This window comes from Phragmites australis, chromosome 5 (assembly GCF_958298935.1).
Source record: "Phragmites australis chromosome 5, lpPhrAust1.1, whole genome shotgun sequence".
Lineage (NCBI taxonomy): Eukaryota > Viridiplantae > Streptophyta > Magnoliopsida > Poales > Poaceae > Phragmites > Phragmites australis.
This window is the reverse complement of record NC_084925.1, coordinates 39,335,444-39,360,223: the sequence shown is the minus strand read 5'-3', so window position 1 is coordinate 39,360,223 and position 24,780 is coordinate 39,335,444. Positions and strand designations below refer to the sequence as shown.

At 44.8% G+C, this 24,780-nt stretch overlaps 1 protein-coding gene across 1 annotated transcript; it reads left to right on the top strand.

Moving 5' to 3' along the window:
- The first annotated feature begins 2,784 nt into the window (after window positions 1–2,784).
- On the top strand, window positions 2,785–7,047 carry LOC133919599 (growth-regulating factor 4-like). The gene is made up of 5 exons (XM_062364038.1): window positions 2,785–3,012; window positions 3,133–3,356; window positions 4,042–4,444; window positions 6,298–6,719; window positions 6,820–7,047. The coding sequence occupies exons 1-5, from the start codon at window positions 2,909–2,911 to the stop codon at window positions 6,825–6,827; spliced, it is 1,161 nt and encodes a 386-aa protein (XP_062220022.1). The 5' UTR covers window positions 2,785–2,908; the 3' UTR covers window positions 6,828–7,047.
- Window positions 7,048–24,780: the final 17,733 nt, after the last annotated feature.

Sequence of the window (24,780 nt, the reverse complement as noted above, 5' to 3'; positions counted from 1 at the left end):
CATTATGTATTTTTCAATTAGGAGAAAAGTTCACGAGAATCTTTCTTTCAAAAATCTCTGAGAATTTGCTTCCCACCTCACCACGCCTCCCGCCAGAGAGACAGTGCCACACACGACGGGACAGGTGCGTGATGTGACAATGGCATCCATCTCCATCCTACTGCAACTGCAAGGCGGTAGTAAAGCCGGCCGGCCATAGCTACGCGTGGGGCTAGGATCCTACTTGGCTACTACAGGGAAGCATGCCCCCTCCCGCCCCGTCACGTGCACCAGCTGTCCTGCTCCTGCAAAAGCCCAACCACACCAAACGGAAAGCCAACTCACTGGCTCCCCTACATGGCCGCGCGGGCGCTGGAGCGAGCAGTAGATGCGGCCAGAAACGGAGCCCGCTGCCGCTGCAACGATGGCATGCATGCAGGGATGATGCAGCTGACATGGCGACCGTGCCCCTACACCATTTACTCCCGCTCCGGCTCCTCGAACCGAATCGCGGTTCTATTGTTCCTTCCGCAAGATTCTCACGCATGGATTTGATGATGTAGATGAGATCCCTTGCCTACTGCCCAAGTGCGCACCGGGCGAGGTAGAGCCCTTTTCTGGACCGGTTCTTTTCTTCTATGCGGTCGTCTCGTCTTTTTCAGCTGCCGTTTGCACGGAAGATACCTGGATGAAGCTGGGTTCCATCTGCCATGCATGCACGCACGGCCCATGCATGCTTGCTGTTTCGTTTCTCTTTTTTACTACTTTGTAAAGCTGAAAGTTGGACAAGATCAGGGTCCTTGAGGATTTTTTTTATCTGCTTCCGCGATGCTGACGTCTCTTCTGTGTCTCTGTGAAGTACAGTAGAGTACTGGATGGGAGAAAAAGAACCAGCTTCGTGTTTCGGGATGGTACGCTTCCAAGAAAGACAGTATCAGTAAATTAATGCCCACGTACCAAATAAAAATAAATCGATGCCATGCCACAGCAACGTAGAAGCGGACGCCGCTGACCGGTGCACAGCACTCGCGAGTCGTCACGGCAGCTTCGAGATGGATTCGACCAGGAGTGATGGACGCCGCAGCGCGCAGGCGCTCGCCGCGCTCAGCTCGCAGTCGCAGATGCCGCGGCGGAGCCTGGCGCAACCGGTTCAGCGTGACGTCGCTGCTTCAGTAGTACGTAGTATTTCTACTAGTACTTTTTATTCTGGCATGTGACTTGGATTGCTTTATACAGTAGTAGTAACGGTCGATATGTCATTTGCCTATCACGTAAGCCAGGTTCAGTAGGAGGTCAGAAAGAAAAAGAAATGTTGTCAGAAGTGAGCGGAGGAACAGAGATGCTTCACCCTTTGACCGAGTTGACAGTTTACTGCCCACTTTTGTACAAGCATTAACTGTCTATATAGACACTTGAGAGCAGGTATCACTTGTCTCGTCTCTTCACCCATTAATGAGCCAGGCTCAACATTTCAGGAGTGCTCCCGGTGGATCGATCTGCTACCCTGACGCGCAGATCGATGCAGTTTTGCTGATCTCCGGCAACCGTGAAACACTGGCGCTTCAACGATGCATGAAATATTGGTTCTTTTGTGCATATGTATTTGGAGAATTTGATTCTGATCTGCCCATTTCAGACTTCCAAACTTGGGAACTGGAACTGAACTAAATGAGTTTCTTGGCAACACCAAATAACTCTACTATGTAGTAATATTACTATTACATTCATCCTCACCCATTTAAAACTTCGTAAAATATGGTTGTGTAGTGCATGGAAAATCTTTTTCAAGTAATTAACAAGAATTATTAATGGCGAACCAAAAGAAACTTGCCCAAGTTGCAAAATAGGTTGATCAAATGTCATGGCCCTATAAAAAAAGTAGTACTACTGTACTAGTAAGTGGCACATGATGGATGACATGTACCAAGTAAAAAATGGTTCGTTTTAAAATAAATAACGTTTTAAAGTTGAGCATAATTTTAAAGTAAAAAGTAAAATAATCATAATATTCTCTTTTAATACCCTTAATTACGTGAGAAATAAGACTGGTATTATGAGAAAAGTTACTTAATAGATGGTGTAAGATTCAAAAATTTAATTGAAAAATTTAAACTAAAGTTACCTTAACTTATAAAACATCATGCATTTTAAATGTTACAGAAAAAATTAAAATGTTATCTATTTTGATATAGAAAGGTTTTTTTAATATATAAATGGAAGGAATTATGAGTACGAGAAAAGGAGTAAACGGAAATGACGCCCACGCGCGGCCTTTAAAATTCAGCCTCGGTAACCGCAACGAAAACCCAGCCCAAAGCCACAGTCACCTGCTTCTCTCTCTTCCCACATGATACTTGTCACCTCTCGCTACAGTACCTGCATCCATATCCACTCCACCCTTACAAAAAATAAGCCCCAAAACAAAAGAAAGCAGCATAGGAAACAGAAGAAAGCTATACGTGAAGGGAGAGGGAGGAGAGAGAAATATCACCACTCCGCCTTAGCCTATTACGTTTCGCAATGTGGTAGTGGTTTTATGGATAAATATTACGAAACGGAAGGTGAACTACCACAACGCTAGAGAGACAGGGAGATGCAGGCGTTGCTTGTCATCTAGCCGGGTCGGAAGGAGCCACCCCGTCGCGCCCTCCTCGTGTCGGGCTCGTCCACACCTCATTGGACTCGCTGGCTCTCTCGCAGCCTCCTCTCGAACGCAGACGACACGCACAGCAGATAGCAGAACCCCAGCGCGAGGCAGACAGCGACGCAGAGAGAGACAGAGCGCGCAATAAAGGCAGCGCGCGCGCGCGAGCGAGCGGGCGAAGCAAAGCACATCACGATTCACGAGCCAGCCAGCCTGCGGGGGAGCTCATTAAAGAGGGAGCGGCCGGCCGGGGGGAGCAAGCAGCGCGCGAGAGAGACAGCAGAGATGGCGATGCCGTATGCCTCTCTTTCCCCGGCAGGCGCCGACCACCGCTCCTCCACCGCCACCGCGTCCCTCCTCCCCTTCTGCCGCTCCTCTCCGCTCTCCGCGTAAGCGATGACGGCCTGCTGTTCTGTGCTCCCACCGTCGTTTGTTTCACTCGGTTCTTGGCTCAGAAATGTGTTGCTCCGGTTCTTGGTTGTGACGTGGTGGCGTGTGTGCTGGTGCAGGGGTGACGTAGGAGGCGGCAGGCTGGGGTACGACGCGCAGATGAGCGGGAGATGGGCGGCGGCGAGGTCGCCGCCGTTCACGGCGGCGCAGTACGAGGAGTTGGAGCAGCAGGCACTCATATACAAGTACCTGGTAGCCGGCGTGCCCGTCCCGCCGGATCTCGTGCTCCCCATCCGCCGCGGCCTCGACTCCCTCGCCACCCGCTTCTACGGCCACCCAACACGTACGGCCCTTTCCCCTCCCTCTCTCTTCTCGGCGTCATGCCGCCATCCTTGCCGTATTGCTTTCAGGTGCTTGTTCCGGACCCGAACCCTTTGTTTATTCCGAGCAGGTGTACTTTACCTCCGTTAATTAGTTTGCTCCCGTCATTTGTTAATCCCTGACGCGCGATTCAAGAACTGCGCGTAAGTTTATATACTAAGACCCCGATTTGTTCCCGGAAAGTTTCTGATTTTTTAATCCGAGCTCGTGCTTTCTCAGAGATTTAGCTCATGATTCGGGGAGAGCTATCCCATCGTTTTGTACTCTTTGATTTGATACTGAATTTAGTCATTTTGTAGCAGTAGCACCATTGTGGCTGAAGAGTACTCGTACTCCTAACTTTAGAAACCAGCTCCTACTTTTGCTATTTCTTTGTTCTCGTTCTGGATGATCAATAAATGGCGAGGTGACGAGCAAGCAAATCCATTAAATGCTACATAAGCTGCTCCCCTGCTCGCCATTTCTGTCGATTGCTAGGAATAGGCAGCTTTGCCTTGCATCTGCATCGTTAGTGTCCTGTACCAAATGCCAATACATTTGGAAGCTGCTTAGCCAGATGCATACATGCAGATAAAGCAAACGCATAAATGATGCTTAAATAAATGGATAGATAATAGCGTCTGATTTGCTCGGTTTGTTTTGCGCAGTTGGGTATGGATCGTACTTCGGCAAGAAGCTGGATCGGGAGCCGGGCCGGTGCCGGCGTACGGACGGCAAGAAGTGGCGGTGCTCCAAGGAGGCCGCCCCGGACTCCAAGTACTGCGAGCGCCACATGCACCGCGGCCGCAACCGTTCAAGAAAGCCTGTGGAAACGCAGCTCGTCCCCCAGTCCCAACCGCCCGCCACCGCCGCAACGCCCCTCGCAGTTGCCACCAACAGCAGCAACTTCCAGAACCATTCCCTTTACCCGGCCATTGCCGGCAGCACTGGTGCAGGCGGGGCCAGCTACATCTCCAGGCCGTTCTCCTCGTCGTTGGTGTCTGCACAGCTGCACATGGACAATGCTGCCAGTTATGCAGCTCTAAGTGGTGGAACAGGCAAAGATGTCAGGTGACTGTTCTTTCCCTTTTCTTCCTTTTCCAATGCCATCTTGTTTCTTAACAGTGTTGTGTTTTTACGGATTGTCGTCAGAGGGTCGCAGAGGTTCTCGTTTATCTGCGATAGTTTAATCAGGGTCTTCCAATTTGTTTGCATCAGTGGCAATTAAAACAAGTAGTGCATGCTCAGTACTTTTCTTCTGCCACTCGCAATAGGCATGACCTACTGGAACTTTACTCGCTGCAAGAAATTACGTGTAGTGTTCACCGTTCAGGGTCTGGTTCGTTGATCTGCCCATACTTTCTGGAATCAGTCCTAAGCCCAGGGCAGTGTCCGTGTTTCTATGAGATATTTGCGCTCAGGTGGAAATGCAGTGCAAAGCCTTCTCGGCTTTGGCACAGACTAAGCGTAAAACACGTACCGACCATATAAAGATGAAGCTTGTTTGTGTTTCTGTGGTCGGAGTGCTAGTGCTTGCTGATCCTGGCCTCCCCTGGCCATTACTCTGAGTCTTTATTATTCCATTGAATCCAGTCATTTCTCTTGCAACTCTTTTAGGGTGCAGGTTATAATAAATTTGTCTCTTGTAACTACTGAAAATTCTGACAAGGCAGCATGGGCATGATACTTGAAGCCGCTATCTTTTTGCTCATACCAGTACTTTCTTTCTACCAATACAAATTGTTGATTTAAGGGAAACTGTACAGTTCTGAGTGTAATATCATCTGTTTTTTCTTTCTAAACACATTGATTGTTTACTTTCCTTTGTGCTGCTATTGACTGTTACTTGTGTCCTACTGAGCTGTAGGTAAGCTTGGTTTCTTGATAGTATTAATAACAGAAGTGTTCTCCTTTTTACTGAATATATTGTGTTTACTGGGTCATTTGTCTTAGTAACTACATACTGTTCTACATGTAAATACTTTTTTATTAAAAAATATATGTATACTTCGGTCATCATACATTTGGTTACAACCCAATCACGATAAGTATGTTTTAGATACCATATGGTGATTAAATAAATATAAATAATAATTTTATTGAAAGGCAGATTTAATTTGATTCTGAATGCTATGGTTGTGTTTTAAGTTTCTTTTTCCTCAACCTGTCAGTAGATTCAATAGTGCACTGATATATTCCTTTCTAAACGCATTGATTCAATTGTTTCCGAATACCTTGCATTTCTGGCATTTCTAGAGTAACTAGCAAGGTGCCTCACACTAATAGTGTTGCTAGCTTTGTTGCAATATTTTATCACGATAACATTTGATTAATTATATTTTACATCACCCTTTATTTAAATATTTGATTTTTATAATAATTTGAACTTTTTTCTAATACTCTTTGATATGGATCTTTCTTTTTTCTATTCTATCCCCAATTTCAATTATTATTTATTTTATTTTATTTTTACTCTTTATTTAGATATTTTCTATGGACAACGAACTACTAGTTTTCCATAATTGTTAATTCGGAATTTAGTTATTTATTAATCATATTTTATATGGATTTTTTGGTTTAATCTAGACCGTTAGAGGTTCATAACAATTAGTGGTATAGATCTTTTTCTTTTTTCCAATTAACGTGGTAATTTTGTGGCCTTGAGAGTGAGTGGTGATTTCTCCCCCCCCCCTCCCCCCTCAAATATTAAGATAATTGGTAGATTGCTTAGTACAACTGTAGCTTGTGTCGAGTTAAGGTTATCTGTTTTTTCTTTTGAAACTTTGTTTGTTCAGTACAAATATCAATCAGCAAAATGAGGAAAAAAAATTCTAACAAGAGGAATACTTCAGTTTTGTGTCTTCATGATAATTCTTTTTTTATCCCTTCTAATTTCGTTGTTCACTGTGCTTTCTGAAATCCAGGTATACTGCTTACGGAATAAGATCTTTGGCAGATGAGCACAGTCAGCTCATTACAGAAGCTATTGATTCATCCATGGAGAACCAGTGGCGCCTTCCGCCATCTCATAACTCTCCGTTCCCTCTTTCGAGCTACCCCCAGCTTGGGGCACTGAGTGACCTGTGTCAAAACACAGTCGACTCTCTCTCGAAGATGGATAGGCAGCCACTTTCCTTCTTAGGGAGTGAGTTCGGAACCGTCGACTCCGTGAAGCAGGAGAATCAGACGCTGCGGCCCTTCTTCGACGAGTGGCCAAAGGCAAGGGACTCCTGGTCAGGCCTTGCTGATGAGAATGCTAACCTCTCGTTCTCGGCGACCCAACTGTCGATTTCCATACCGATGGCGTCCTCGGACTTCTCGGTGGCCAGCTCCCAATCGCCGAACGGTAAGTTATGTTCCTCCAGAAAAATGAAAGGTTGCATGTCAGCTCTGTACCCACAGTTTAGCACAATTACTGTATTCAAGACACCTTCTGATTTCTGCAGGTGACTGAACATCGTGATGTCTCTGAGCCAAGTATTGGTTGCTGTTGCGTTCTGAGTTTCTTCAGGCCCTTGCCTCCACCGTGTGCAGTAGCTACAAAAACAATCTATGCTTCTGTAATTTATCAGCCTTCGCCGTGTCAGATGTACCAAACAAAGCGACTCCATAGTCGCCTGATGAGATCGTTTTCCTTGGGCTCAACGCTTTGTGTGGCCCCATTGATCAATTCATTATGTGTGTAAAAGCCTGCATGCACAATTCATTTACCAACCGAGGCAGTAACAGTGCAGCAACGTGACGCTTATGCCTCATTGAGCTTTTTATCACGCATGCCCTGCTCCTAGTGGTAACCACCTCCTTTTGTAAGCGGAGGCTTGCTTGCAGCTGCAGGTCGTAGTAACTCGTCAGCCAGAATCGAATCGACCAGCTAGCAGCGCACAACGGAGCGCGACCCGTGGCTCCTTTTAGCAAACATGATCAGGCGGCAGGATCCGTTGCTTTGCTACCTGGAGCCCGTGACAAGCAATGTTCGTTGCCCCAGTTCCCCACGCCATCCTCCCCAACAAACGAGCAAGCTGGGCGGCACCTTTGATCGCCCCCGCATGTTACGAGGGCTCCACCACCTCGCCGCCCCCGCTCTATGATTGCCTTGCGAGCGTTGGGACGGACCGGGGTGGACACGATGCCACACCGGTAAAAAGGGGAGGAAAATGTCGGGGATTAGTAACGGGAAGAGGGCAATAATCACCGTGCCACCGCGGGTCCACCGTACTTGGGTCGGGTACTCGGGTGGGTCTGGCCAGAGCTTCCAAAGTTGGTGGTCGATGGGCGATGGCATGGCGCGGTGCTGTGCGAGTTAAGCACTGCTGACTTGCCCTGCCGGACGCGTGCGGTTTCCTCGCGCGCGTCGAGGGGTGGGAATGGGATGGCCAGCGATCGGTGTTAGGTGATGGATGGACTTGCTTGGTATGGTTAAATTTGGTGGCTTTTGGACGTGCCGTGCAGCCGCCTTCGCGCGGGAGGAAATGCGGCATGTGGGCGTTGGTGTTGGTGGTGAGACTGTAGAATCGATAAAGATAACTAGAGTAGACGTTTTATAAATTTTTTTATAAAATAGAGTGTTTAATCTTAGTTCACTAACGCTTCTTAAAAACATATAAATAAAAGTATAAATTTTAAAGAGACGAAACTAGAAAAAAGTTCTAAGGCAACACGACTTCACGTATGAAATATAAACTATATACTTTATTTAAGACTATTTCATATATCTTTAAGTACAAAACTTAAAATTTGAACTAAGAATAAAGCAAAAGACAGACACTAAAAAAAGTAACTCTGCAAGTTGATGATATAGAGACAAGTGGATTCAAGATTCTCTCAAATACATGAGTATATAAATGTTTATACTTCTAGCAACAAGAAGAATAACTTCGTAAGGTTGAATAAAATCACATCTCAAAAGCAAAACGGAATTCAGCAAGAAAATCGAAAAACTTGCTTCGAAGGCAAGGGAAACAAAAGAAGGAGACTAGAATGAGATGCACACAAGCTCATGCGAGAAAATAAACTTCATTAAGCACAAATATCAGTCCTATTTTTAACAAATTATAAAATTGTTTCTCTCGCAAAAGCTCTAGCCTATTATAAAGACTAAGTGTATAATCTACTCTCCTCCAAAACCTATCACTAGGCTCTTAACTCTCCTATAGCTTCACCCCTCTATTTATAGCCCTTTAGAGTTTCCTTGCCCTTTAAATTTCCTTGTTCCTAAAATACCCTCCACCGGTAGTATAGTCATACCTATCATCGAGATATTTTGGTCTAGATTTTGCTCCTTCCATCGAATGGTCACAGCTTCTTCAAGACTTATCTTCACCTTGATGCAAGCTTCGTGATGATGTCACATGACCCTCCAGTCCTCCTGTGGATTTATGGATAAACCGCAAAACTCTAGCACGCTTCTCGAAGCATGACTAGCCACCACTTGCTTTGCCTTAAACAAGTGATCCGATGTCAACACGTGTACTCCGTCTTATGATCTTGACAGCCGGTAAGTCTCTCACGCTTCCGATCCTCGGTCTGCCTTGTCACTTGCACTGGCATCCTCTTCGTTTGACTTTGTCAACACGTCGTCTTCATCCTTCTTCATCCATACTTTGCTTGACCTCCACGTGTACTACTAGGATCATCCTTGATTCCGTCTGGCCTCCTTGATTGTCTAACACCAAGCCTCCAGCTTGATCCTGATCATCTCACTGTCGAATGCCAGGTCGTATCCATCACCTCCACACCATGAAACAAGTGAACATGTTTCTCCCACTCCAACCATCTCCAGGTTAGCTCAAAACAAAAATGCTCAAATGAAAGCACATTATGTAGAAATCATGAACACCGGATATTCCGGTGTGTTATGCCTCTGAACACTAGACCATCTGGTGAGTTCAACTCCTTTGTGCACTGAAGAATCTTGCCTCTGCAAGAAAAGGTCCGATGCATTGCTCCGGTGTTCACTATCTAGTCACCAAAACATCCAATACCTTCATCTTTACCAGAACACATTGTTTCAATCCCTCTGCAAAAAATGGTCCAGTGATTATTCCGGTGTTCAACCCTGCACACATCGGACCTTTCGGTGAGTACCACTGCACTAGATTTCACAATTTCACCCTCTATGCAAGAAAAGCTTCAGTGTACTCTCTGGTGCTCACACAACTTATCACTGGACTGTCCGATGAGTACCACTCACCAGAACCCAGTTTGCATCCTTCTCTGCTAGAAATAGTCTGATGCACACAAGTAGCCAACATCAGACCATCCGATATCTATTTCAAAATTTGTTGCCAAACTAAAAATCGTCGGCGTCAGCATCAACACCACTTCAGATCATCCAGTGAAGCTAATTTACCAGGCACCAGATAATCTAGTGAGAACAAATCACTTGGACTCAGAGAAAATCATTCTAATTCCATTTTCCTTCAACTCAAGTTAGTCATGAACCAGAACAAGCATAAACATATACATGCTAACCAAGTCCAACTCAACTCAAGCATTGCCAATGACTTATCACATATATCAACCAAGATACTTATCCACTTGGTTTCTCAGTGACAAAGGACGAGTCCGCTGTAAGTGGAACGCAGGGTGCAGGGGTGGAAAATGGATATGATATATCTATATTATATGATATTCGTATTCCACTAAACGTAAATGAGGTAAGAAAAATTCATATATGATTAACAGATGAATATGAATATGGATATAGATATATCTGAATCCGTTTTCTAGATATGTATATGGATATGGATATACCGTTTTCTTAGAATTGAATATGGATAATATATGTATCCGAATATGTAAAAAAACTTCTACGGAATATAAATATGAGTAACATAAAGTTTTATTCTTTTATCTTGTTCTCTTATCTGTTTTATACACGATATATATGGAATATAAATCTATTTTGCTCTTTTATCTTGTAACATAAAAACTTCTACGGAATGTAAAAAATCTGGCTGTTTCATCTCCCATCCAACAGCTTAGAGGTCTAAAATCATCTAAAGTCATGTATTGTATTAAAAGTGTCTCTTTGCCTTAAGGTAAAAGATCAATGCACTAAAAATGAAGTTCATTATGTTGAATTGCCATCATGCTTGTGTCAAATAAATTTATTATTTCATAATGTATCGTTAAAGCTTTAGGATATTCATATACAACTGAATCTAGTAGGTATTCGGATGCTTATTCATATTCGAATATTTCGATTCATATTTGCATTCAATAATATTTGGATTTGTATTCATACTCGTATTAAAATATGAATAATAATGAGAAAAATGGGCTATTTGATTTGTATTTGATCCATTTCCACCCCTAGCTGGGTGGGGTGGGGAGTTGCGTGGCGAGCTTGGTGGTTTTGAATCTTCCGGGAAAAGTAATGATGAAGGGCCCATGGGATCACCACACCAGTACTTGCGGTGCGAGGTTGCTGGGAGCGGTTTGGCACTGGCGCCTGCAACCTGGTGGATGGATTCCAAACTAGAGAGTGTAGATGAATTACTATTGTAACACTCAAGAAGTTGAAAAGTCATTTCTGGGCTATTCTTTCGTTTTCTGGCTTAATCGGCGAATGGTGATTGGAGAGTTTGTGCCGCGAAAATGTTTTAAAAAAATTAAAGTAGCTAATAGGCTACCTTAGGACGGGAGGCCCTGACCCCTCCCACCTCCACTTTGGGCCTAGGTTGGTCCAATTGGGCCCAGCCGCCCAAGCCCTAAAGGGGGCGTCCCACATAGGGGTTGCACCTTCCCCTTGCTATTCCCAGGGTTCGAAAATGTGATAGTAACAGCTCGGTTATCGAAGTTATCGGCCAATTCGGTTCGCACCGCGTTTAGAAACCAAGCAATTACCAATTAAAGTCAAATTCAAAATATAAAAAATAAAAAAATTAACAAAATTCTATCGGTTTCTTCCGAATTCCACCAAATTACTGGATGGTTACCGTGTTATCGACCCTGGATGGTTTTCGATGGTCTATAGAATTTGTGAAACCGAGCTGTTCCCCCACCCGCCCATCCACACACAAAGAGCCGCTAGCCACTGCCCCTGCACCTTACTATTGCTGCAGCACGCCCTCCCCACCACCCGTTGCAGCTCTGTGGCGCTCAACAGCATGAGAGGACATCAGCAGCTGCAAGGAAAAGAAGGGAGGAGAGATAAATCACATTGTACATTTTTTTTCCATGGGTTCCCCAATAAGGCTGACCTAGGTGTAATCGTTGTGGATTCCTCTATTTTTGTGAAGTTGTATGTTCTGAGATTAGTGGATGGTGGTGGATTAGTGGCATGTTTTGTTGTTACATCATGGATCAGGTTTCTTGTTCACAGCATATTATGAAGTGTTCGTTTAGCGAATGGTTTGATAGGGATAGAACCCAATCCAAGCTTAAGCATTTTAGAGACTTCTGTAGAGAATTTAAATGTATATCTACCATAAAAATTTCAGAAACTTTGGTTGTGTAGTTTGTGTGCAATTGATGATGGTAAATTGTTATGTTGCAGTGTCAGTTTTCTAGACAGTTACTGCTCAAGGTCTGTTTCAGAAACCTTAGAGATTTTTATAAATTATTGAGCAATACCAAAAGTTGTTGTTCATGATATGATATGTTCATTGCATAAATTTAATAATTTTTGGGGCTATGGTCTGCCAGTAGTGATATTTTTGAATTTCACTATTTAGATTTCATGCCTCTATTTTCCGTCATGTTTTAAGCATAGATGTATTCATAATTAACATATAGTATCTTTGCGAAAGTGATAGCCTTTGTTCTGTAGTTTTAAAAAATATCATAATTTGCTATATTTTGTACAATATATTTAAAGATATTAAATTGTGAAACAACCTTGCTGTTGTTGGCCGAATGTTGGCCTTTGGGTAATGCTGTGAGTACAGGGTTTTCAGGCATAGGAGTGTGTGTGACTTTTTGCTTATGTGTTATCATCGTGTATTTTGTGCTAAATATGTGCTTGTTCAAGTTGTTCCACTCTATGATGCATTTAGTGTTCATCTTCACCGTCAGTAAAGACAAGAAAAGGAGCGGTTGTTTTGCTTTCGTCATGACTCAATTTTTTTGCTGCACAAATGGATAAAATAGACTCTCTCAACTTAAGATGATGACCTTGAAGATAAATAAAAAGTATTATTTGAATCCCTATATATTGACAAGAAAGCATAAACTCACAGGAGTAGCCTCCCTCCATGCCTTTTTTCGCTTATGAGGTTTAAGGAGAAGTTGAGTTTACATTGTTGGGAATGGTTCAAGATTCAGGGTTTGTAGTTAATATTTAGCATGACATCTATATCTTTGAAGTTGACATGTATGGAGATCTTTGGATCTAATCGTTAAGTTTTGTGCTAGTGGTCGTGCCTGTTAGCTTAAGATGATCTCGGTATGTAACATGCAATATAATTTGGGGGTTCAAGTGAGTAGTCCTCCTTTATTGCAAAACCCAAGGCAAGTGAATGCAACGATGGTTTGTTTTGTCTTTTTATTTAATTGTCTCCATCTTCTAAATGTAGCACATACTAATATTTTAATTAACTTGATATGTCATCGTTACTTGCTATTCATACTTTGTTTCTTATATGATTTGTGATCATAAAGTTAATGAAGTAGAATATGCTTTATTCATGTTATTGAATTGCATATAAGTTGGTCTATCTTTTTTCTTTATATGCTAAAAAATGTGAAGTACTCATGTTGGAAGTTAGGTAATAAGAATCTAAAATGTGAAGTTGGTCTATCATTTCTGTATGCAGCATGCCATATGCATCTCAAATGCGTTGGAAGTTATGTCGCCGGTACAACACCATATCTTACCTAATAAGGAGTATGATGCATACTCTTATGTTACCTGGGAAGGGGTAATAGAGAGAAAGAGTATGGCATATGCATACATACGCATTTCATGAAAGTCATATGTTATAATCATATGCAAGTTCATCTTGCTTATTTGACAACAATGTTTACATAAAGTGAAGTTGTGCTTAATATGTCACGAGCAGTGTAGGTTTAAAGTTTATTCATACTTTGATGAAGATGTCATGCATGTCACTAACTACCGTATATGAAGTTATGGTGTTCTATGGCTCCTAAGTATGTGCTACTTAGGTGTAGTTGATTGTTTGAAGTTTATTCATATTGCATTTTTGAATGTGTTGTTCTGGTATCTTTAGAATGTGCTAGAAGTGTAATGAATGAGCAGATTACGGTATAGATCTCAATAGTATATTTTACTATAGGGTACATACTTTGTTGGTTTAATATATGTTCATGTCATGTCATTTTCCCTTTAGACATTATTTTGGTTTTAAATGGAAGAAATCTTGCAGAACTTTCTAGACTTTGCCTTTAGTTGTACTATCCACCTCATGATTAATATAAACATGTTTTATCCTATATTTAAATATGATGAAAGTCATGATAAACAACTAGTAGTTAAACATGTTGTTTCATGACCTTTTACTTTTTGAGATAGTGAATCTCACGCTCGCTTTATCATTACAAGCATGCATTAGTGTGACTTATCAATCATGAAGGGCTTAGGAGTGGTAGCACACACACCACCACTTGGTAGTATTTTGTATGTGATAAGTTTTTGGTTCATGTTGGTAGTTAACCTAACTTATGAAATGAATCTATTAGGAAAGTATGGTTTGGTGGTATTTACCTTGTACAGTAGAGATATTTGTGTCGTTCTTTTTATCTTATGTCTATGTAAGTGTCTCAGTTTTTCTTCCATTACACAAATGAGGTTTTGCCAAAATTTTCAATTTTTTGCAAACTTAGTGTTCAATATGCTGTTTGTCTAGCATATTGGGGTGAGAGGAACGCATGGGGTGTTACAATTACTAAGTAAGGTTTTCTTTTGAGAAAATTGTCTGTGTTTTGGTACAAAGAGAACGTCAAAAGTTTAAGGAACAAGGAGATGAAATGATATCCAGTTATCCGAGCTAGTAACTCACATTGAGTGGTCTCATTTCCATGCAACAAAGTAGGGGTGGACGTAAAGCTCGAAAGTCATGAGCTAGCTTGGGTCGGAGATGGCTTGGCTTAGTGAATGTTCGAGATGTCGCCTATAAGGGGGGTGGGGGTGAATAGGTGTCCCTAAAATTAAAGCTTTGTGGTAGATTAACAGAATTCAGAACTTCTGGGTACTGAAAGTTCCGAGTTCAACTCGGACTTTCCAGATACAGTTAACGAAATCGAAATACAAGTACGCCTAAGCAAATCTAATGATTCTAAGTGTTACCATATGTTTCAAATGATATCTAGAGACCTTTTAACCGTTCACCTACAACCACAAACTTACAATCACATAGATCGAGGCAAATCACCCAAAAGTCAACTAGAATAAGAATAAACACACGTAAACAAAGGAGACAAGTGATTTATTTTCCAAAGTTCAGATCCAATGATCTTACGTCTATGTTATGGTGCTCAAAGAGGCGGATCTCTTTCAACCCTTTTCCTCACCAAGCGACCACGAAAATTGAGCTTGGGCTTACTCAACGTCCTCTTCCCTTGCAGAAGCGAGGATAAACCTTTAGAAATGTTCTTGCAGCACACCACAACATTGGGTGCTCACAAGCGACGCCTAGCCGTCTAGGAGCTCCAAGCTCAAAGAGTAACAAACGCGGAATCAATCAGCTTGACGACGAACTTAAGTGCTCAAATATTGGAATGAAGCTCACTAGAACTCAATCTCAACCTCTCAACCCAACACTCAAATCCTTGCAAGATATGAAGCCAAAAGGGAGTGGGGATAGCTATTGAATAGCTTTGAAAGCTTTTATCTTGTGGTTGGCCAATAGCCCTAAAAAAAGGGTGAGGGGGTATTTATACCCAACCCCCAAAAACTAGCGGTTATACAACTTTCTGGTTTAACCCAAAACTTCTGGGTTTAACTCGGAATTTTTGGGTTGACAAGAGACCAAGATAACCGAGGACTCCAACTCGAAACTTCATTCGGAAGGTTTGGCTAAAAGATCACAAAAACTGGAAGTTCCGAACCCATCTGAAACTTCCAAGTTGAGGCTTCAACCTATAACCGAGCACCCCTGCCCGAACTCGCATCCGGAAGTTTTGGCTACCCGAAACTTCCAGGTCAGCCCAGAACATCCGAATACAAAAAACAATATGAAACTTCTCGGCATTCGTGGAGTGTTTTGTGTCTCTCATTTTTTAGGTCAAATGTGTACTTTGAGCACTGAGACATCCTCAAGACTATATATACGCATCACTCTTAATATTACTGCAACCTATACTCAAATTTAAAAACAAAGGAATTTAAATATATTGAGTAGCCACATGCGTTTCTCTATTCCTTTTTTAGGGTGCCTAGCGTCTACTAAGTTCTCTATGGGACTAATACATGTTCATAAACTCATTAAACTTTGTTAGTCTCTTAATCGCTTGTTATCAATTATCTAAAACCCACAAATGAGTCTAGATGCACTTTCACTTAGTTCGGATTGGCTCGTTGTATTTTGTAACGAGCCGAGCCAATATTTTAGCTCATTCTGTTAACGAGTTAGTCTGAGCCAGCTCGCGATCCTAACGAGATAAGCCTAGTTACCGGGCCCACCCGAGGCCTGAGGCCTAAGCACTGCTCCCACGTGACCACACCCTAGCTCAACGTAAGTCACTCGACGCATCGGCAACGCCCTTTTCCCTAGCCGCCATCGCCTCCAGCCCCTGACGATGTGCCTCTTGGAGCCCTCGACATTGGCACATCATTCCTCCTAGAGCCCTCGACGTCGCACCGCCCGACCCTTGACGTCGACGTGGTTGCATGGGGTCTGGTTGTGTTGTCTATCACACTATCAAGTTCCATGATCTGATTGTGTCGTCTATCATATTGTTGCGGGCAATTGCACATTTGTTTCTTGATTGTTATGCTGAATTTGTGTCTATCCAATTTGTGTTGGTGCAATTGCCACTTCGAAGTAGATCGGGGAGTCGATGAAGATGGATAGACTCACAAAGGATGTTGGCGCAGTACGCGACAACACAGCATAGCACGTCACAGTCTGGCTCGTCTCAAGGGCCCCTGCATCTCATTATGTCAAGCAGAATTGTGTCGATGACCGCCAATAACAACTACGATGACAACTACTATATCAAACTCACGGGCCTAACGAGTTAGCTCACAAGCTAAACCAAACTAAATCGAGCCATCTAGTTAACATAACGAGCTAAACCGAGCTGAGCTCCTTAACGCCCGAATAACCCGCGTATAGCGCAGGAATAACCCGCGTATATGCGACATGGACCACGCTGACATCGCCTCATCACTTCTTACCTCAACGCCCGAATTCATTGGTGGTGCAGCAGAAGGGACTCGTGGCAGTACACCAGTACTGATTCAGTTGCCATCTCACAGATCACACACGTTGTACTTGGTACTTCCACAGCAATCTTGGTTTGTTGTGTACTTGACCACGGTCAGTGGCCGTACCCAATTTATATGCCTTTTGTGTGTTCAACAACAGGGAGGAGGCAACTGCAAATTTTTCACAATCAACCATCTGCTCTGGTCATCTAAAAAAGAAAAAGTCTGCTCTGTTGGCCTAGTAGTCCATTGATCAAGATTTCCATGGGCCAGTAGAGCTGCTACATCTAGACGGGCTTCAATTCAAATCAACCGACAACATATTATGGTCTTACATCTTATAAGGTCATAAAGCCTAGCCTAGTAACTCCACGCTCGTTGGTCTCTATCTATGTCGGCCTGTGGGGCTAGGCTGCAATCCTGAACCCATGGTTGTCGCGGTAGCCCAAGATGAGGCGAGTACGGAGTACCGGTGCCTGCATACCCTATTGTTCCGCGGCCTCGTTTCAGCACTGCACACGCCCATCTAATCGCAGAGGGGAATCATCATGTTGTACTTCATTGGATGAATGGTTTGAACTCTTGTTGATGTTCATACACTTGCATTTCCTACATGGAGTCAATTTTTCAGGTGTCCCTCGGCACCTGAGGACGTCTTTGCTGACCTCTGAGGCCACGACCATATTGGAGCTCCGTCATAACCGATCTATGGGCACATGGTCTTCTCTCCAGCACTCCACTGTCCATGATACCATGACAAATTAAAAGCAAGGCACAAAGAATGTAGTTCGCGGAGATGACAAACTTGCTTAATCAAAAGTTGAAACTCCCTCCATGCTGAGCTAACACATGTGGTAAAGCAGTTGATCCTTCATTGTCCGATTAATTTGTCCCGTTGGAGGACTGTACTTTTCAACCATGTAACTCATGCTACCTAGTTACCGGCCGGTTGCATTCAAAGTTTATGATTGAATGCATTCGCAACAAGCTGCGGTCCACACTGCTGCAGACTGCACTGATAAAATCACAAGAGTTTCTGATTGAATGCATTCGCAACAGGTCTTTTGGAGCACGCGTGCATGGCCGATCAACTCGGACCGAGAGAAAGCTAACTGGGCACTAATGCCGATGGCGGATTGGATTTCAGTGAAAGCGAGCGAGCGCAGATGTGGGAGCAGGAACGTACACAAGCTTTGTTTTTGGGGCCAGGACTGCGCGCGTCTGCGCGGCAGTGTCTCGCATGGGTTGCAAAGACAGACAGTCAATAAGGCATGCACGGTCATGCGTGTCCAATCTGCAGAGACACAGCGGATGAGGTAGGCACTGTGCACCCATGAGGCTCGGGTGGCATTCCTTAACTTATATAACCGGATTAGATCAGGATTAGAGGTTATAAGATCTCAATTAGAGAAGACAAATCAGGAGATATACAACTGTATATTCTATTTCTAATACCCGCCCGCAGTCGAAGCGTGAGGAGACCCTACGCAGAGACTGGTATGAAAATCACTGAACAACTGTATAGGCAAGCATTTTATCATGATGTCCGCGTACTGATGTGAAGAAGGCACGTGAAGAACTCGAACGTGCCCAAGAGACACCTTCTCACTGATAAAATGGATGTCGATCTCGGTATGCTTCGTGCAGCGATGATGAACCGGGTTAGACGACATGTAAACAGCACTTACGTTGTTGCAATAGACCAAAGTCGTAGAAGCAATGGAGATGTGCAGGTCTTGTAGAAGCTGGCAGATCCAGTAGCACTCAGGGACGGCGTGAGCGATGGCTCAGTACTCAACCTCGGCACTAGAATGTGAGACAATCGTCTAGTGCTTTGAGGACCAGGAGACGAGATTGTCGCCGAGGTAGACGCAGTAGCTGGAAGTGGAACGGTGAGAGTCCGGACAACCGGCCCAGTCCATATAGGAGTAGGCTGTGATGGACGTCGGCGCGGAAGGACCAATGAAGAGATCGTCACCAAGTGTGCCCTTCACATACCTCAAGATGTGTTTGATCAACGCAAGATGGGGTCTCGCAGATCATGCATAAATAGACAGACCTGCTGAATGGCGTACGCCAAGTTCGGTTTGGTAAGGGTGAGGTACTGCAGGGTGCCAGCCAGACTGCAGTACTCTGACGGATTGACAATAGGAGCACCATCGAGAGCAGAGAGCTTCGCCGAGCGTCGACCAATGTAGAAATGGAGTGGCACTCAGACATGCCAGCACGCTGAAGAAGATCAACAGCACACTGATGCTAGGAGATGAAGAGGCCGTCGGAGGAACGCTCGACGGAGATGCCGAGGAAGAAGTGTAGGGCGCCCAAGTATGTCATGGCAAACTCCAAATGAAGATGTGTGGTGAGGCGTTGTTGCAGGAAGCTCGACGAGGTGGTGAGCACAATGTCATCCACGTAGAGGAGCAAATAGGCAATATATGTTGCGAAGCGATGGTACCATGCATGGGATGCTTGCTTGAGGCCGTAGAGGGATTTCTAAAGGAGGCACATGGCATCTGGTCGGGATGGGTTGACGAAACTAGAGGGCTGCTGGCAATACACCGTTTCTGAGAGAGCACCGTGGAGGAAGACATTCTTGACATCAAGCTGGTGTAGAGGCCAAGAGCGAGAGACGGCGATGCTTAGCACAACTCGAATAGTCATCAACTTGACCACAGGGCTGAAGGTCTTGCCATGGTCGACACCATGGCGTTGAGAGTAACCACGTACCACCCAGCGGGCTTTGTGGCAGGCAAGAGTGCCATCGGAGTGGAATTTATGTTTGAATATCCACTTGCTGCCACAATATTTGCACCGAGAGGACGATGAATGAGACGCCATGTGTTGTTGTCGATTAATGCCTTGTACTCATCTACCATTGCAACCCGCTAGTTAGAATCCGCCAGCGCGCTACGATAATTCGTCGGGATGACGGAAACGGATGAGTGCACAACTGAGGTTGAGGCGATCAACCGGCTTGACGATCCCAGAGGCTGCCCGAGCGATCATCGGGTGAGGGCCGTGGCACTGGACCAAGAGGTGGAGGCGACCGTGGCACCAGACCAGGAGGTGGAGTAGGCAGTGCTGCAGGGGCTGGCGCGATATCCGATACTGTCGTAGGAATGTTGGACGTGAGAGCCGAGCTCATCGGTGAAGTGGACGCAGGAGACAACTCGCTGGGGTCCTGGATCGTTGTGCGGGCTAGTGATCCGCGCACCCATGGCAGCAGGCGACGTTCGTGTAGGGGAGGCCATAGGCGTCACGTCGAGTTGTGCAAGCGCACGACCGGAGGGGTGAGCCTTTGAGAGAGGCCACGTTTGCTCAACATCGCAAAGCGAAGGAGTAGCCATGGATGAAGAGTGCGACCGCTCAACACCACGAGGTGGTGGAACTACCGTGGGAGGCACGCCGTAGCCGATGAAGGAGGCACCGACACAGTGTGATCATTAAGAAAGTCCAGTGCGCCACCTGAACTTGAGCCATGCGTAGCGAAGGAAATGTAGTTTCATCGAAAACCACATGATGAGAAATAATAATACGATGGGTAGCAATGTTCATGCAATGGTAACCCTTGTGAGAACTAGGATAACTGAAGAAGACACATGCGACGGAGCGTGGAGCAAGTTTATGTGGCGCGGTGGAGGGAAGGCTCGGGTAGCAAAGACAACCAAACACTCGTAAGTGATCATATGTGGGGTTCTTGCGGAAGTGCAGCTCAAAAGGGATTGAATTTTGAATGGAGGAGGAGGGACGCTTGTTTAGAAGGTATGTGGCCGTAGCGAGAGCCTCGGCCCGGTACGGAGGTGGCATGTGGGCATGAATGAGCAATGTGCGGACAACATTGTTCAATGTGCACGCTCGGCCTTCCCGTTTTGAGGGGAAGTGTAAGGACAAGAGTAGCACAAAAGAATGCCACGAGGTGCAAGCAATCGAGAACAAGCTTGGTTCACAAATTTAGTGCCATTGTCGGCCTAAGTGGTTTTAAGAGGCAAGCAGAATCGTGTAGAGGTGTAGTTGGAAAAATTCACAATGTGCTGATAAACAGTTGATTTCTTAATTAGAGGAAAGGTCCAGTAAAAATGAGTGAAATCATCTAAAATGACCATATAATATAGAGAACCCGAGATGCTAGCAACAGGGGATGTCCACACGTCACAATGAACTAATTCAAAAGGCGCAGATATGCACGAGCTAGAACTAGAAAAAGGTAGTCACACATGGTCGCCGAGCTGAAAAGAGTGGCAAAGTGGGTGAGCTAGTTTGTTACATGAAATAGAAGATGATTTATTGAGTGTATCGAGGATAGCAGGGCTTGGATGTTTGAGGCGCTGGTGCCATAGGGTGGATGAAGTGGCGAGGTAGGCTTGAGCAACAGCAGCTGCGGTGCCGGGGGAGAAAGTGTAGAGGTCTCCAAGACTATTGCAGTGTGTGATCACGTGCCGCGTCCGTGGGTTCTTGACAGAAAAAAATCCAAAGCATCAAATTCTATCGTGCAAGAATTGTCACGTGTAAATTGACGAACGGAAAGAAGATTGCAAACTAGCGAAGGAACTATCAACACATTGTTTAGAACAAAATCAAACTCGGGCATGCGAAGGAGTGAATTGCCGTGGGAGGTGACTGGAATGTTGGAGCCATTGCCAAGAGTGACAACGGAGGGAGAGGGTGGGAGACGGAGAAGGAGAATACCATCATTGGACGCCATGTGAGAACTAGCGCCGTTGTCCATGATCCAGTTGCTGGGACCCTGAAGGGCCATCTGGTTCATGGCGGCGATCAAGAACATCATCGGCGATCGAACCGAACAGCTAGCTGTGCACGGCATAATCGGCTTGTACCCACAGATCATTGGCGGGATCGGTTGGAGCCGCGCCGTTGATGTGGGACATTAGACCAAACTTGCCACACATAGAGGTGAAGAAGGCAGACCATTTGGTGTAGTTCGAGTTCTGGAACTCGAGGACGATGGGCACGTGAGTCTTGACAGCAACAATGCAGTAGGGCGAGAGGATGACAACTAGGGCGACATTGTCCAGGGCAGAGGACGCTATGGAGATCGCGCCGTCTCCAGATCCAGTACCGGTAACAGCTATCGGGGAGAGTAGGGAGAGTGGAACGCATGCGGCGTTAGGGGACACACGGTGGTGTTGGGGAGAACACGGCGGCGCTAGGGAGAAGAGAGGTGGTGCTAGGGTTTTGGTTGGTGGGTGGGTGGTGGGCAGCGGAAAGAAAGGATCGAGGGATCGCTTGATACCATGCAGAGACACGGCGGATGAGGTGGGCACTGTGCAACCTTGAGGCTAGGGTGGCATTCCTTATATAACCGGATTAGATCGGAATTAGAAGGGTAAGATCCTCCATTAGAGGAAGTAAATTAGGAGATATATAACTGTGCATTCATCTCTAATAAAATCCATAAAAATGGCGCAGCCGACGTGACAGACGAGTCAAACGCGAAATCGAGCAAACCGTCTAATCACCCAAAGAGATGCACCGTAATCTCTTCTGTCGCCGCTTTTACTCCATGAGTTCGTGTTTGTGTACATTCCTGCTCCATGCCTTCCTGTTCAGCAATCAATTGCCTGCAGAACTTACTGTAAGAAACAGCGACCTTTTTTTCTTCCCGTTCTTGTCAATCCTCGTCACGTTGCCGAGTGTTTTTCTTTGAGGGGTCACCACGTTGCCGAGTGATACGACCCAAAAATACAACGCTGAGCGATGTGGATCTTTTATCAGGCTCTGCTCCGGTGGGCCGAGATGGGCTAGGCTTTTCCGCCGCACAGCTCGACGATCCCTTTCTTGGACCCAAAGCAGCCAGGGAATAGCGATAGCACAGTGGTGGTGGTGCAGCGTGGCGTTGCAATCGAGGTCGGCACCCACACCACCAACAGCGGTGCGAGGTGCGTAGTAGGCTCGATCGAGCCGAGTGGCCTTTTCCCAAAGGCTGCACGCAGTACGCCGCACCAACTCAACGTGATCGCATCCGCTCTGCGCCAGTACTGTTCCACCTTTAGTTCGCGGCCGTCGTCTTTGCGACAATCTTTCTCGCCCGCCAGCCGCGCTCTTTCCTTGCTCTCCTCCTTTCGTGAAAGATTTGGCTCCTGCTCTCTGCTTTCTCCACGAAACCTCGATCTGTCCGCTGCACTCGTCGTCCGGTCGTTTTCGCCCGCCCCAGCGCTGCTGCTCACGCTTAACGTTAGAGTGGCCAGGCACCAGGGGGGCGCAGAGTAAAGACGCACGGAAGAGTTTCCCACTTCGCAGAGGCAAAAACCAAGTGTTTGACGGTTTTCGTGCATGGCGAGATGGGCAGCGAAAGCAGCTGGCAGAGTGTTCGATGACGTTACGATCTGATTTGCCCTGTCCAAGTTTGTCCAGCTGAAGCCTTGGGAAAGGCAGGGACAGACGGCTCGCGTACGTGGCGTGGCTCCGCGCCATCGTATGCATCAACGGTGCAGCCGGTGTGTACGTACATTCACACTCGAGCATTCTTCAACTATACAGCACGATCATTCTTACAGTACTAGGTCTTGGGAGAAGAAAATTTCCTCTGCATGCGTGTCGAGAGTTGAGATTTGAATTGCATTATCCGAAGCGGTACTACAGGGCCGGTCCTCGCCCCCCCCCCCCCCCAAGGGCCGGCCCTGGGTCCTAGTCGATCTAGGAGTTGCCCGTAGAACCCAAAACGCATGAGCAGGTAAATCTGTTACGCTTTAAATTATGTGCAAGAAGTTATTTAGCACCATGTCTTTCTTATCATCTTTTATTTTATTTCTTAGCATTACATACCAGAAATAAATAATTAATAATTTATTATCTTAATATTTGAGGTGCAAAAGAAGTTTTCACGTTCGCTCTTACAAGCTATAAAATTATCACGTTAATTTGAAGAAAAAAAAAGAATTTATATCACTTACTGTTATGAATATTCAACAGTCTAGATTTATCAAAAGTCATATCAAATACGATTAATAAATAGTTAAATTTGGCATTAAAAATTATGATAAATTAGCAGTTCAATTTCCATACAGTTTGAGAAGAAAAATATCTAAATAAAGAGTCTTAATAGAATAAAATTAATAATGGTTGAGATTGGGATGAGAACAGGAAAAAGAAATCCAAAAAGATATTTTTTATTTGGTTGTTCGTTATCTCCCTACGTGACACAAGCATGTTCGTTCGTGTGATTCATTTAGGATAACTAGGTGCGCTAACTCCATTTAGTAAGTCTCTTGGCTTGGACATGCATGATTTTTATATTGTGGGTTATCCTTTAGACTGTTGCCTAATGATTTATTCTTCTAATGCGGTCGGTCGTACTTTTTTTTTCAGTTCTTTGACTTGAAAATCCAATCAAAAACGAAAATTGTATAGAAAGAGTCCATAGCTAATAACAGATACAACTCAACACTACATCAGGTTTAGAAGGCTTCACGAGGCCCTGTCAATGCAGTGATGAGGGGAGCCGAGATTGCTAGATCGATGCCACAACCACGAGAAAGACAGTACGGTCGGGCATGAAGAAGATGGATCAAAGCCAGATGACAATAATGATGGATCATAGTGACGACGTGACCACAAGGACCCAAGGATTAAGGCTATGATCCCGACAACAAGCCCCACTGCGATGCTAGCCTCCAAGCTCGGTTGGACACTGCGGAATCCGGTGAGAATGATACCACCGTTGATGACCGCATGAGATTGACTCAGCCACCGCCGATCATGATTTGGACGGATCAGGCCAAGACAACAAGAAATTTGATTCCTCAACTAATTTGGCAAGCGACAATCAAATCCAATCGGATAACAAGAACTCAAATTACTTCCTTTTTTTTTCAAACAGTCCTTTTGATTATTTTTTACAAACAACAAATCACAAACGACAACCACAAAGGAGCAAATCAAAGGAAAAAAAAACAAAGCAAGAAGATGCATCGTAGATACATGCATGACTCAAGATAAGTCATTGGAAGGTTCGATGATAGATTTGAAGGTACATCAGAGTGTCTAGTGTTCATAGAGGTATTGAGTGGAGTTACAACAATTAGTTTCTGAGGTTGTACTCAACAGATGATCCGAC

What these genes read in the sequence shown, in the direction of transcription:
- LOC133919599 (XM_062364038.1), top strand. Translation starts at nt 2,909, where the DNA reads ATGGCGATGCCGTATGCCTCTCTTTCCCCGGCAGGCGCCGACCACCGC. An exon ending in CTTCTACGGCCACCCAACAC is followed by an intron (nt 3,357 to 4,041) that starts GTACGGCCCTTT and finishes TGTTTTGCGCAG; the next exon opens with TTGGGTATGGATCGTACTTC. An exon ending in GGAACAGGCAAAGATGTCAG is followed by an intron (nt 4,445 to 6,297) that starts GTGACTGTTCTT and finishes TCTGAAATCCAG; the next exon opens with GTATACTGCTTACGGAATAA.